Source organism: Choloepus didactylus, chromosome 9 (assembly GCF_015220235.1).
Source record: "Choloepus didactylus isolate mChoDid1 chromosome 9, mChoDid1.pri, whole genome shotgun sequence".
In the NCBI taxonomy this organism is placed as follows: Eukaryota; Metazoa; Chordata; class Mammalia; order Pilosa; family Megalonychidae; genus Choloepus; species Choloepus didactylus.
In genome coordinates this window covers 130,961,780-130,974,209 of record NC_051315.1, presented here as the reverse complement: position 1 = coordinate 130,974,209, position 12,430 = coordinate 130,961,780, and the positions used below count along the sequence as shown (strand labels likewise).

General features: G+C 55.0%; 1 protein-coding gene across 3 annotated transcripts in view; it reads right to left on the bottom strand.

Annotated features, from left to right (window-relative positions):
• The window catches only part of RAMP1 (receptor activity modifying protein 1), a 65,781-nt gene that overhangs the window by 24,850 nt on the left and 28,501 nt on the right, over positions 1-12,430 (bottom strand). For all 3 annotated transcript variants that reach the window (XR_005218802.1, XR_005218803.1, XM_037849603.1), the window contains exon 2: positions 11,223-11,361. Coding sequence is in view for 1 of the 3 variants with exons in the window: in XM_037849603.1 (XP_037705531.1) it covers positions 11,223-11,361 (139 nt within the window). In the remaining 2 variants the exon portion in view is untranslated. The remainder of the gene's footprint in view (positions 1-11,222; positions 11,362-12,430) is intronic.

The following is a 12,430-nucleotide window of genomic DNA, read 5'->3' as shown; positions in this document are numbered from 1 at the left end:
GCTGAGTGGAAAAACTGACAGAATCCAAAGAATGGGTTCAATCACATAAACTGAAATCAATAAGGGGAAGAGGGAGTGGGAGGAGGGAGAGGAGGAGGGGGAGGAGGGGAGGAGGGAGGGGGAGGAGGGAGGTGGAGGAGGGAGGGGAGGAGGGAGGGGAGGAGGGGAGGAGGGAGGGGAGGAGGGAGAGGAGGGAGGGGAGGAGGGAGGGGAGGAGGGAGGGGAGGAGGGAGGGAGGAGGGAGGGGAGGAGGGAGGGGAGGGGAGGAGGGAGGGGAGGAGGGGAGGAGGGAGGGGAGGAGGGAAAGAAGGAGGGAGGAATGGAAGAGGATGGAGAGAAAGTGAAAGGGGAGGAAGTCACCGAGCTGGAGACTCCCGTTCCTTCACAGAGGAGGGGTCAAAGGACACTGTTTGACAAAGTAAGAAAATGAACACAGGAATAAGAACATCTGTTTGTTTCACATTTCACAGCTGTGAAAAACAGCTTACTGATATTTCAACTTCATTTAAATGATAAAAGAAAGCACAGAATGACTCAACAATAGGGAGAATAGAGAAAAAATACTCAGTGCTGAAAGATATAATCAAGAAGCCAAAAAACGGAGTGCCTGAAAAAGGCTCATCACTCTCTGGATGAAAAATAAAATCCTGCAATAAGCTGACTGCAAGAGAGATAAGACAGAAATATATAAGATGACTAAAAAGAGTTAAATTCACCTAGTTGGAATGCAGGGATTTCTGAATTAATATGAGGCAATAAATAAAGGCAAGACTATTAAAATGGGATATGGGCAGCAGAATCAGATTAAATTTAAATATTATAAAAACAGAGCAAGAAATGTACATAAAATCCTGCTAGAAAAGTAAAGAAGAACTGAAAAAAGTATAATTGGAATTAGAGAATCTAATGCTCCATAATCAAGAAAACAAAATATTCAGCAACAAGCAAAAGAGCTGAATAACACAATGCAGAGTGAATGGCTGCTTTGGTGACAATTCAATAGAATGAACAGAACATATTTCATTTTCAGTGTTCCTGGTGCGTTCCCCACAGGTCACCATGTCCTAAGTCTCAAAGAAGATCTCTGTAAAAACACAAAAGCAGCGATTCTTCATTCTGTGGAAAGTGATGAACAAGGTCCTAAGAGAGAAACATCACATTTTAAAATGCCTTTAACGTGTTAAAATACATCAGGAAAAACAATGAAGCAAACATTGAAATTATTTTCTTGGAAAGAAACAATTTTTTTTGAGAAACTACAAACAGTGGCTTTGCTATATATAAAACCTTTCTCAGCCTCTAAAAAGACTACAAAAATGGGCGCATTCAACTAAAAGAAAGTGGGTCTCCACATTTCCTTTTCATGAATGAGGTAGCACCTGATTAAAGAAAGAAAGGAGAAAAGCATAGATAAAACAAAAACGGAGACCTAAACTTGAACATATGGCATATCAAAATGTTTCAATGAACTGAGAAAGTGGAGCAAAGAAACAGATAAAATACAAGCATTAAACCAAGAAAGAGAAAATCAAATAAATCAAAAGTGGAGAAAGAAACCGGAGAACACAATCCCCCAAACCACCCAGATGTGATGGTTTTAGAGACGGTTTTCAAACTTCTAAGGAACAAGTAATTCTCACGTCACAAAACTGTTCCCGAATCTTGACCCCAATGGTCAGCTGGCACACATATTCCATTAGGCAAATGTGAACCTGACCCTAAAACACGATTAAGGAAACCCATAAAAAAGAAAATCAGAAGCTGTCAATCTTTGCTTCATTACGCCATTTCACCAGGAAAGAAAGGGAACCTCAGCATCTAGGGAGTGATGGGTCCCACTGGGAACCCCGAGTTTCCATGCCCGGTCCCCTGTGTCTTGATGGGTTTTCTACCAGTTGCCAAGAGGCAAAATCCAGGGGTGACTATCACGCAATCAGACAAGGCCGGCTGGCAACCCTGCGGATAACCGGGAGGCTCGCAGTAGCTGCGGGTAACACTCTCCAGCCCGCCGGCGCCTCCCAAGCCGATTCACTGATGATTGGCCAACTCGAGTGATTTCTCAATGTGAAATTTTTTAAGGAATTAGATAAAATGGCTCTTAAGTTCTTTTGGAAAAATAGATAACATATCAGGGAAAATATAATGCAAAACATAATGCAAAATATAATGAAAATGGAACAGGATGAGAGAGGCTGAGACCTTCTAAATCGCAGAAAATATTACAAAGCAACAGTAATTTAAGTGGTGTGGTGTGACCCCAAAACATAAGTAAAAATTAATTGAGTGGACTCTAATACTTAGAATAATGTGTTATGTATTCAGTTAAGCATAATAAAATAATCGAGGAAGAAAACATTATATAACAAATTATGTTAAGATAATTGAGACAGTAAGGAAATACATTTTAATTCATACCTTAATGTAACTACCCACTCTATTAGGAATCTAAATATTATTTTGAAACACAGAACAACTAAAATGATACAGAACATACCACTCTCTGGCCATACGACTCTTGCAACTGAGGAAAATGAATTTGGGAAATGGATACAACTGTGCCAAAATCAAACTGTCCCAGATCTCTGGGAGTGAGTCAGAGGATACGTATGTTAACTGATTAACCAATCTGCAAAACATGGAAAACAAACATTATCAAGATAAACACAAATGAAACAAGGAGAGAAAATATTTACAACAAAATGACAATGAGTTAATATCAACAATATTTAAGGGTTTGTAAAAGAAGATTAAAAATACCCTCCATGACTCAAAAGATAAATAGCAAAGGCCATGGTCAGAAAATCTGCACTGAAGAAAAAACAAATTGAAAACAACTGTAGGGCAACAGTTCAGCCTTCCTAATAACCAAAGACATGCAAAGTAAAGTATTTTCATATGTTGTTGATAGAAGTCTAAATTGGCAAAATTCTTTTGAAGGGCAACTGGGCAAAAGCTGTCAAGAACCATGGAACGTTCGTGTTGCATGCTTGTAGTAATCCCACTTGCAAGAACTCTTATTTCCCCCAGGAATTTCTAACAGGGAAATTAGTGAAAAGAAGAAGGAAGCTGATGTGCACAAAAGTTCTTACAGAGGTGTCATTTGTAATAGCAAAAACTAGAGCTGCCTCGCCTCGAGCACGATCCGGGAGCTGCAGCACGTCAGCTGGGCCTTCCTGCCCGGTGTGCAGCTCGCCAGCCCTTGCTCCTCAGGAGGGTGTGCCTAACAAAGTGGGTTCTGGGGCACTGACTGAAAGCAGAAGCTGGGAGCCGAGGGACCCCTGCCCTGTGCATCCCATGGACACTCCGCACAAGTGCCCAGGGCTGATGTCCCTGAGGACACTGCAAGGAAAGGAGTCCTCAAAACACACGTGCAGGGCAGGGGCCTCCCATCTGGGGCTGAGCCTACCCCTGGTCCTGTCCGACACCTGCCACGGAGCATGGCTGCCCGCTCAGAAGGCCATGCTGGTGTGACTGACGGATGGACGTCATGGGGACCCTGCAGCCGGGCATGGGGTGGCGGGATGAGGAAGGGGCTCTGCTCATTGTGGGCCCCGCACACAGAGCGTACTGTCACCCCGTCACTCCCACCAGGTGCGGTCACCCCAGGAGGCGGCCCGAGCCGGCCTGAGGGAGCCGGTGGCAGCAGGCCCGGCCCGACGGCCAGCTGGGATGGCTCTGGGCTCTCCGCCCGTGGGTTTGCCGCAGCGTGTCCTGGGGAGGCCGGGGGAAGGGGGCCCTGCCAGCGAGACGCAGGCCACCTGCCCACCCTTCCGTCCCTGGCGCGGATCTGCTCCGCAGCGCTCTGCTTCTGACCTGCACGTCCTGACTCGAGCCGGATTGCCTCACCAAACCACAGGGCGTGCGAGACAGGCGGCGCGTCACCCGGAGGACAGATGCTGCAGGCCCGGCGTCCCCTCACTGCATCTGGGGAAGACTGGGGGAGCCGAGGGCAATGCAGGGGTACTCTGGGCCTGGGGCAGCGGGTCCTCCCCCTGGCCCCCACCCCCCCCGGCCTCTGCAGACACAGTTCTTGGAGAGCTGGGAAAGGAAATGGGTCCCTCCTCCTGCCCCCCAGCGCCCCCAAGGCCGGCAGGTGGGTGTCGGGGGGACCTGCAGTGGAGCAAGCTTGCGGAGTGCTCAGTGAGGGCCACGCCCAGGATCCCCCCCCCCACCAAGTGGCTCGTCCAGTGCACCTGCTCCTCCCTGAGCCCAGCATTTGGGCCATTCATTAGAAACACTCATGGCAAGAGAGGGATCTGCAAACACTGCAAAGCCAGGCAAATAGTATTTTTTGCTTTAAGCCGACATGCATGTTTCATCTTGGCATGCTCTGGGGAAGGAGGAGGCCCTCAAAATCCCATGCCTGTGCCAACCATCCTTCCTCCTGCTGCTTCTGAACCAGGGCCAGCGGGCAGGGCACAGGGTGAGTGGACGGAAGGTGAGGGGGGCCTGGAAATCTCCCCCGGGGGAGAGGGCTACAGGGTCCACCAGAAGCGACAGGCTCTCGCGAGCTGTGGCTGGGTGCCCCGAGGCTGCCGGCAGTTCCCCCAGCCGGAGCTGGAGAGACAGAGGGGACCTGAGTGGCCGAGGGGTGGGCACGCAGAGGCCAGGAGGGCATGGCCAGCACTTACAAATCCCAGAGCTTAGGGCAGGAGGAGGGAGCCCGGCTGGAGGTGAACACAGAGGTGAGTTCCCTGGTCACGAGTGGGTCGTGGAAGGTGGTTCCCCCCCCCACCCGCCAGGTGACCTCTGACATCTCCCATGGCCCAGGGTGACCCCTCAGGCACCAGCGCTGTACAGGAAGCTCTTAAATCAGCCTACATTTCTTATTTCGGTGAGAAAATCTGATTTGTGGTTACTTTAAAACTGACCATTTTCTACTTGAATTCTGGAATGTGCCAGAATCTTTCACCTTCCTGCTCTGCTTTCCTCCCCCACCAAGACCCCCAAGAAGGCCTCTGGAAATGAGACTTCCTGGTGATGCATTTTTCTGTGTTCTCTATACCCTCCCAAATTAGATTATACTCCGGGTAAATGCAGTAAATCACATTAAAGTTCCATCAGCAGACCAGGGCTGCAGCTGCTGGAGCCGAGCCCGGTGAACGAGCCGCCTGGACTCCTGCTCGCTGGACCAGGCCCCGCTGCCTGGCGAGGGGCCAGACACCCCCGAATTTCAGACCCTTCGAGGCCGACCCGAGCCTCCTCAGACACAAAGGGAGATAGGAGCCGACCCCCCTCGATAAACTCCATTCACCCCAGAATGAATCAAAGGGCAGAGCTGATGGGGCAGTCACGGTCAAGGGCTGTTGACCGCATCAGTTCACCTCCAGGACCGACGGTGCTCCCACAGACCCGGGAGAAACTGACACTACAGACATCGACTGTGCATGACAGGGCCCACGGTGCTGTGGCCGGGCACTCGGCACTGTCCGCTGCCCTCGGAGGGCACAGCCTGGAGGCTCCCGGTGACTTCTGCTTTCCTTCTGGAGCTTTCTATGTCTCAGCAGCATGCCCAGCTCTGCTGAGAGGCACTTAAGAAACGATGCTGCACCTTCATCGAACGTCCCCACCGCAGCCGGCTGATGGGGGCCTCCAGTCTGTAGATGACCAGCCAGGGAGCCCCTGGACACCGGGGCATGGGCTCCCCCAGGGCACCCCCCACTCATTCATTCCTGTGCACACACATGTCCTCTGACAGGCTGGAGGGCCACATCTGTGCCTGTCACTTACTGCAAAGGCCAGTCCCCTTCTGACACGCGGCTGCTGCTGAGCTGTTTCAGAGGGTCCCTGAGCTTTCCTCGCCGGCTTTCCCTGCCCTGGCCGGACCCCATGTTCTTGCCTGGGAGAACAAACTGGGCCCCAGCTGCACCCTCCTCCAACCCCAGGCAGCCCCGAGGCCCCCGTTCCGTTCATGACCCCCTGTCCCTGAAGGACACCGGTCAGTATTTTGTGGAAAGTCCCTCCACTTGGGCTTGTCTGTTGTTTCCCACTGGGGGATCCATTTTCTGGCAGGAATTCCTCAGATATGATGGAATCCCCTTCCGAGTGAGTCCGACCAGGGGCGCCTGTCCTGTTTCCGAGATGCTACACCTGATCGCTGGGTTGAGGGCGGGGTGTGGGCCTCCCCACTGTAAAGGCACTACGTTTATGAATCTCGTGGGAGACAGGGTAAGACGCAAACGCCCTGCTTTTTGTCATACTTTTCGCCCCTAATTTTGGCAGGTATCATGGCTCCTGCCTCAACAGCTATTACTGTGGAGTTTTCCTGAGGGCATTTCTCTATCTTCATCTCTCCTTCTGCATTTATCACTTGGAATTCTAGTAAGGAAGAGCCATCCCCTTCCTCTGTTTATTTATTCAATCATTTGCATCACACTGGACTCCTGGGTATTTATTCTTCTCTGTGGGTTATAATCAGACGCTGTCAGCTGTCATCGTTTGCTGCTTGAACCATCCCAGCCTTGCTGGGAGGAACTTCAGATTGGCTTTTTTTTTTTTTTTATCTTCATTTTATTGAGATATATTCACATACCACGCAGTCATACAAAACAAATCGTACTTTCGATTGTTCACAGTACCATTACATAGTTATACATTCATCACCTAAATCAATCCCTGACACCTTCATTAGCACACACACAAAAATAACAAGAATAATAATTAGAGTGAAAAAGAGCAATTGAAGTAAAAAAGAACACTGGGTACCTTTGTCTGTTTGTTTCCTTCCCCTATTTTTCTACTCATCCATCCATAAACTAGACAAAGAGGAGTGTGGTCCTTATGGCTTTCTCAATCCCATTGTCACCCCTCATAAGCTACATTTTTATACAACTGTCTTCGAGATTCATGGGTTCTGGGTTGTAGTTTGATAGTTTTCAAGTATCTACCACCAGCTACCCCCAATTCATTAGAACCTAAGAAGGGTTGTCTAAATTGTGTGTAAGAGTGCCCACCAGAGTGACCTCTCGGCTCCTTTTGGAATCTCTCTGCCACTGAAGCTTATTTCATTTCCTTTCACATCCCCCTTTTGGTCAAGAAGATGTTCTCCGTCCCACGATGCCGGGTCTACATTCCTCCCCAGGAGTCATATTCCACGTTGCCAGGGAGATTCACTCCCCTGGGTGTCTGATCCCACGTAGGGGGGAGGGCAGTGATTTCACCTTTCAAGTTGGCTTAGCCAGAGAGAGAGGGCCACATCAGATTGGCTTTTATATCCCTTCCTGCCCTTTCTCCCACCTGACCTGTGCCAGTCGCCCCCGCTCCCCCCCTCACCACCCCACCTGCACCCGCATGTGGTCACTTGTCCTCATCTGGCCCCTGCCCTTGTCCTCCAAGATGCCACCCCAGCAGTTCTCGTCCCTCTCTGCCAGCACAGACAAGCCCAGGCCCCTCTCCCTGGAAAATAATCAGCTCCCCTTCTGTGACCCCTGTGCAGCTGGACCATCTCTGCAGCCTTCTCATCCCTTCTTCCTCTTCCTCTCCGGCTGCCCCCCATTCCATGAGGCTGCCCGGCAAGAGCACCCGCTAACACCTTCTCCCCCCCACCCCCAGTGTCCAAGTCTCGGCAGGGGCCCTGCCCCCTCCCGGTGTCCATCAGGAACGTGGGGGCCGCCTCCCCGCACCCCCACTGGGACCTGAACCACAGACCAGCCTAATTTCCTACTTGAAGGCCTCCAGCAGAAACTTCCGGTAGAAACACGGTGACGGTTTGCTGAGTGGAGGTGGCCAGTGGTCATGACCACGGACAGACCCCTCCTGCCGGGTGGGACCCAAAGTGCTGGCCCCCCATGTTCCCAGCCCAAGAGGGGTCGGGGTTGCACACCTCAGGTGGTCTTCCACCGACCAGAGCCGGGGGGCTGCGGGGGACCCGGCGGCCCCTCTTCAGCAGGGCTGCCCTGGAGTTCAAAGCCAAGTGCAGGAGGGAAGCCCGAGCCTTGAAATCCTCCCTGGCCACCTCTGACTGCCCTGTGCCATCCTATTTCCAGTTCTCCCCCACTCCTCCCCGTCCACCAGCCCGACCCAGACCTGACCGTCTGTCCACATCACAGCCAGAAGTGCTGACGGACCAGGAAGCCCGGATGCCAGGGCCTCACGTCCCCCTGGAGGAGAATCCAACCGTGTTTCTTCCCCCTGGGCTCGGCCTGTCCGAGCTCCACTGGCCTGCAGCAGGGCCCAGAGCCTGGGGTCAGACAGACTTGGGTCAGAATTCTGAATTCTGGGTCCACCCTTGACAGCTTCAGAGCCTTGGGCAAGTTCATTCTCCCTTTGGGTCACCACTGGAGAAGGTCCAGCACTGCCCAGCCCGGAGCAACCACAGTAAACCACGCACTGCTTCTCCGTCCAGCATTTTCTGGGCACTGGCCCTACCTGAGGGGCCCACGGTGGGTCTGAGAGGAAATGGCCGTAAGATGTGATGACGCCACATCAGAGCCAGGGCCCCATGCTTGGAGAGCACAGAGAAGGAGTGCGATTTGCCTGGGAGTGTGGGGGAGGCTTCGGGGAGCGGAACTTGCAGGATGGTTGAGAGTTCCTAAAGGGGCGGAGGGCAAAGGCAGGAGGTGTGGAAGGATGTGATGGGCTCAGGGAGCTGAGCACATGTGCTGTGGGGTTCGGGGGACTGGGGGTGGGGCTCAGGGCCAGGGAGAGGTTCAGGGGTTGGGGTTGGGGTTTGGGGCTTGTGAATGAAGTTCAGGGGCCTGGGGAAGCCTAGGGTGGACCTGGGTTCAGGGACCTGGGGATGGGGTTCAGGGGCTGAGAGTTGGGGTTCAAGGGCCTGGAGGGTTGGGAAGAAGAGGCTGGAGAGATGGGGTCCCGGCCCCGGGAGGCCTCGGCTGGGCTGGCAGGTGGCCTTGCAGCTCTGCTGAGGGTTCCTGGGTTTTCCTCCCTGCATGTCATTTTCTTCCCTCTACCTTACTTTCTTCTCTTTCAGTCTTAGCCTTGGGATAGATTCTGGGTTTGCTGGAAGACAGTTTGAGTGAACTGTGGAGTGTCCAGAGGATGTGTGGAGACCCCACTTCCAAGGTTCCTAGAGCCAGCTAAGCTGGGCCTTCTGTGGGGAGAGGGTCCTCAGTCATGGCTCCCAGGGGCTGGCAGGGCCCTGCGTCTGCTTCCTGTGGCTGCTACAGGACCACAGCCGTGGTGGTTTCAAACACACCTTTGTTCTCACACAGTTCTGGAGGGCAGGAGGGTCCTACGGGGCTAAGTCCCGGTGCCGCAGGGCTGGTTCCTTCTGGAGGCTCCAGGGGAGAGCCTGTTATCTTGCCTTTTCCAGCTTCTGGAGGCACCTGCAGTCCTTGGATTGTGGCCCCTGCTCTGTTTTTGTGGCTGGCACCGTCTTCAAGCTTCTGATGTCTGACCTGTGTCCGCTGTCACATCTCTCCCGGCTGTGACCCTCTGCCTTTCTCTTACAAGGACCCTGCGATACCCTGGGCCCTGCCGGTAGCCCAGGACAACCTCCTCACCTGAGTCATCTGCTTGGCAACCCGAATGCCGCTCGTCCTGGAACCCAGCACGTTTGCAGTGCCAGTTTACAACGAGGCTACATCAGGGCGTTACCCGCCGACCCCAGGCCCCAGGGCGGGGAGGCTGGTGGACGCGCCGAGATGCTGTGATGACAGGGTCTCTGCCTGGTGGTCCTTAGTTATCTTGATTTCCTTTTTAAATGAAGCACCCCTGCACAGCCTCATCCCCCCGCAGCCTCGTCCCCTCGTAGCCTCTCCCTTGGCTTCTACGTCCGCTCCATCACTGGCTCTGAGGGTGGCAAGCTCTCCCCTGGCCCGAGGACTGCCCATGCCTCTCTGCGCTTCTGGCACCATCAGCAGCCTCTCTGGTGGCTTCCGTGTCTCACCACGTATCACCGCAGCTGCTCCCAGAACCCGGCTCCGACTGCCCAGCAGCTTCCCTGAAGCCGCCTCTTGGTGACCGGCCTGGACGCACAAGGCTTATGCGCAGCAGCGGGGTGGGGGGAGTGCGTGCCTGTCCCCTGAAACCCCCACTCCTGGGCCGTAATAAAACACAATCTTTGCTTTAAATACAAATGACTCAGCGGAGGCAGAAGGCAGTTAGCTCCCAGGACAGGCCGTTCTGATTTTAACTCCTGGCTAATTTCCCAGTGTAGACGGCGAGGCCCTGGAGCCCCGGGGCGGCTGGGAGCCCCACGGAGGGAGACCACCCAGGGGACCCTGCGCCGGACGAGCCAGGGGCTGGGGGAGCAGAGCGCTGAACACACAGGGACCCCGACGCCGGGGAGGAGGCACCAACCCCCCGCCGTCTCCCATGCGATGAGAATAAGACCAGCGGCCCTGCGTCACCCTCTCAGTCACAGGCGTCTCTGGCGTGGAGTCAGCGCTGCCCTGGGCTCCCCTCCGCCCGCAGGCCGAGGCATGAGCTCCAGCTGCTGCGACCCCAAGACCCCCAGAGCAGAGGGGGCTGCGGCCGGCCCCTCCGGGGGAGCCACGGGACAGCCCGTGGGAAGGAAGAGGCACAGGGAGCAAAGGACAGATCCCAGCCCGGAGCCCAGGCCTTAACCTCTGCCCCAGCCCTCGGGGTCCTGGGTAACTGCGCCCTTGCAGGGGCTTCTGGTCCTGGGTAAGAAGCCCTGGGTTGGTCCTGCCGCCGCAGCCTTGGGTAGAGCAGTCCTCCACCCCAGAACTCTACCAGAGGGTGTGCGGCTGTTTATTTTTCTAAGTCCCAGTACTTCATGCGTGCACAGCTCCCCTGCCTGCACAATTTCTCATCTTGGGGTCCCAGGTGAGGTTCCCTTCAACTACCAGGCAGGGAGCACTGGCCTCTGCTGAGCATGACGGAGCTCTGGATACGGACACCACAGCTCTGCCATCGGGGGGTGTGCGGCCCAGAGAGAGCTCAGGGATGGGACAGAGGTTCCAGGCATGACCGGGTGAGAGGACAGCCCATTCAGCAGACATGGGTGGGCTCTGCCGGATGGAGCGGGGAGGCTGCCTGTGCGCCAGCCCTCAAAGGGAGGATTGACCTCCACAGGAAGAGCTGGAGTTGGGCAGGCACATCCGTGTGTACAAGGGACAGAGAGATGGACCCACAGTTGCACCTGTGGGCACTGGGGACAAAGGGGTGGACCCCCAGCTGCGTCTGTGTGCATTGGGGACAGAGGGATGGACCCCCAGCCCTTGAGCACTGAGGACAGGGACAGACCCACAGCCGCATCCATGTCTGTAGGGACAGAGGGACGGAACCCCAGGACTCACCCAATGGTCCTGTCCCAGTCGCACCAGAGCGGCTCCCCGATGGCCTCCATGTCCAGCTGGAACTGGGCCAGGCAGAGCTCCTGGATGACAGTATCGAAGGTGGAGTCCCGGCAGGCGGTGACCACGAAGAGCTGGTGCACTGCAACGGACAGTGGCGAGGGGCTGTCACCGCCGTCTCCCCTCCCTATGCCCCCAGGCCCACCCACAGGCCCCCTCTCCACAGCCTGCTGGGGGCCCAGTGGGGTCCTCTGAGCAACCCTGGAGGGCGGGTGCCCCCACATCTATCACCCTTTGTACCAGCCAAGGTCCTGCTGCCTAACAGCCAGGGGGGATCATGCCCTTGCTCCACGTGGGGTCAAGGTCAGAGCGACCTTGAAGGTTGTACTTCCGTCTGCACTACTAACGACCAGCTGCGTGAGATCACGGCACGTGTCGCCTCTGGGTGCCGGCACTTACACACGTACACACAACTGCACCGACCCTGTGCTCCGCGTGCTGCCACATCCTGGCTCAGCACGGCCCGGGACAGCGGGATGTGACCAGGCCTGTGGGCCCCGAGTCTGGAGCTGATCCACAGCCAGGCCATCCTCTCGGAAGGAGGAGGACAGTTCCCACCAGGGAGCGGCAGAACGAGGGGGACCGGAGAGGCGCTGGCCTGTACCCATTAGGGACGCTACCCGTGGGCAGGGCTGCACCACCCAGCACCAGGGAGGGACCCCCAGCCCCGGGGAGGATCTTCCTCCAGCCCCAAGGAGACCCCCAGCCCAGAAAGGGTCCCCCAGCCCCAGGGAGGACCTACCCCAGCCCCAAGAAGCCCACCCAGCCCCAGAGAACCCCCACCCTGGCCACCCCCAGCCCATGGAGCCCAGGGCCAGGGGCTCCCAAAGGCCCACCCCCATTGTTTGCATGTTTACAAGGGATAAACCAACTAACAGACCGTTACATAAACCACACTCTGCCTCTTACTTTGATAAATAAAATCTGTGCAACCACAGTATCAGAGACTGTTAACGGTGCATTGTACAAAATCAGCGTTTATTTGCCACAAAGCCCTGCTCTGGCAGCTGGCAGGGAAAGCGTCTCCCTTGACCCCCCCATCCCCTGACCCTGCTTCCTCCTCAGGCTGAGAGTCCATTTCCTCAGCCTCTCGATAGGGAGGGGGGTCTGACTTACCTACTTCCCAAGCCCCCCAGGCACCCCTATGCAGG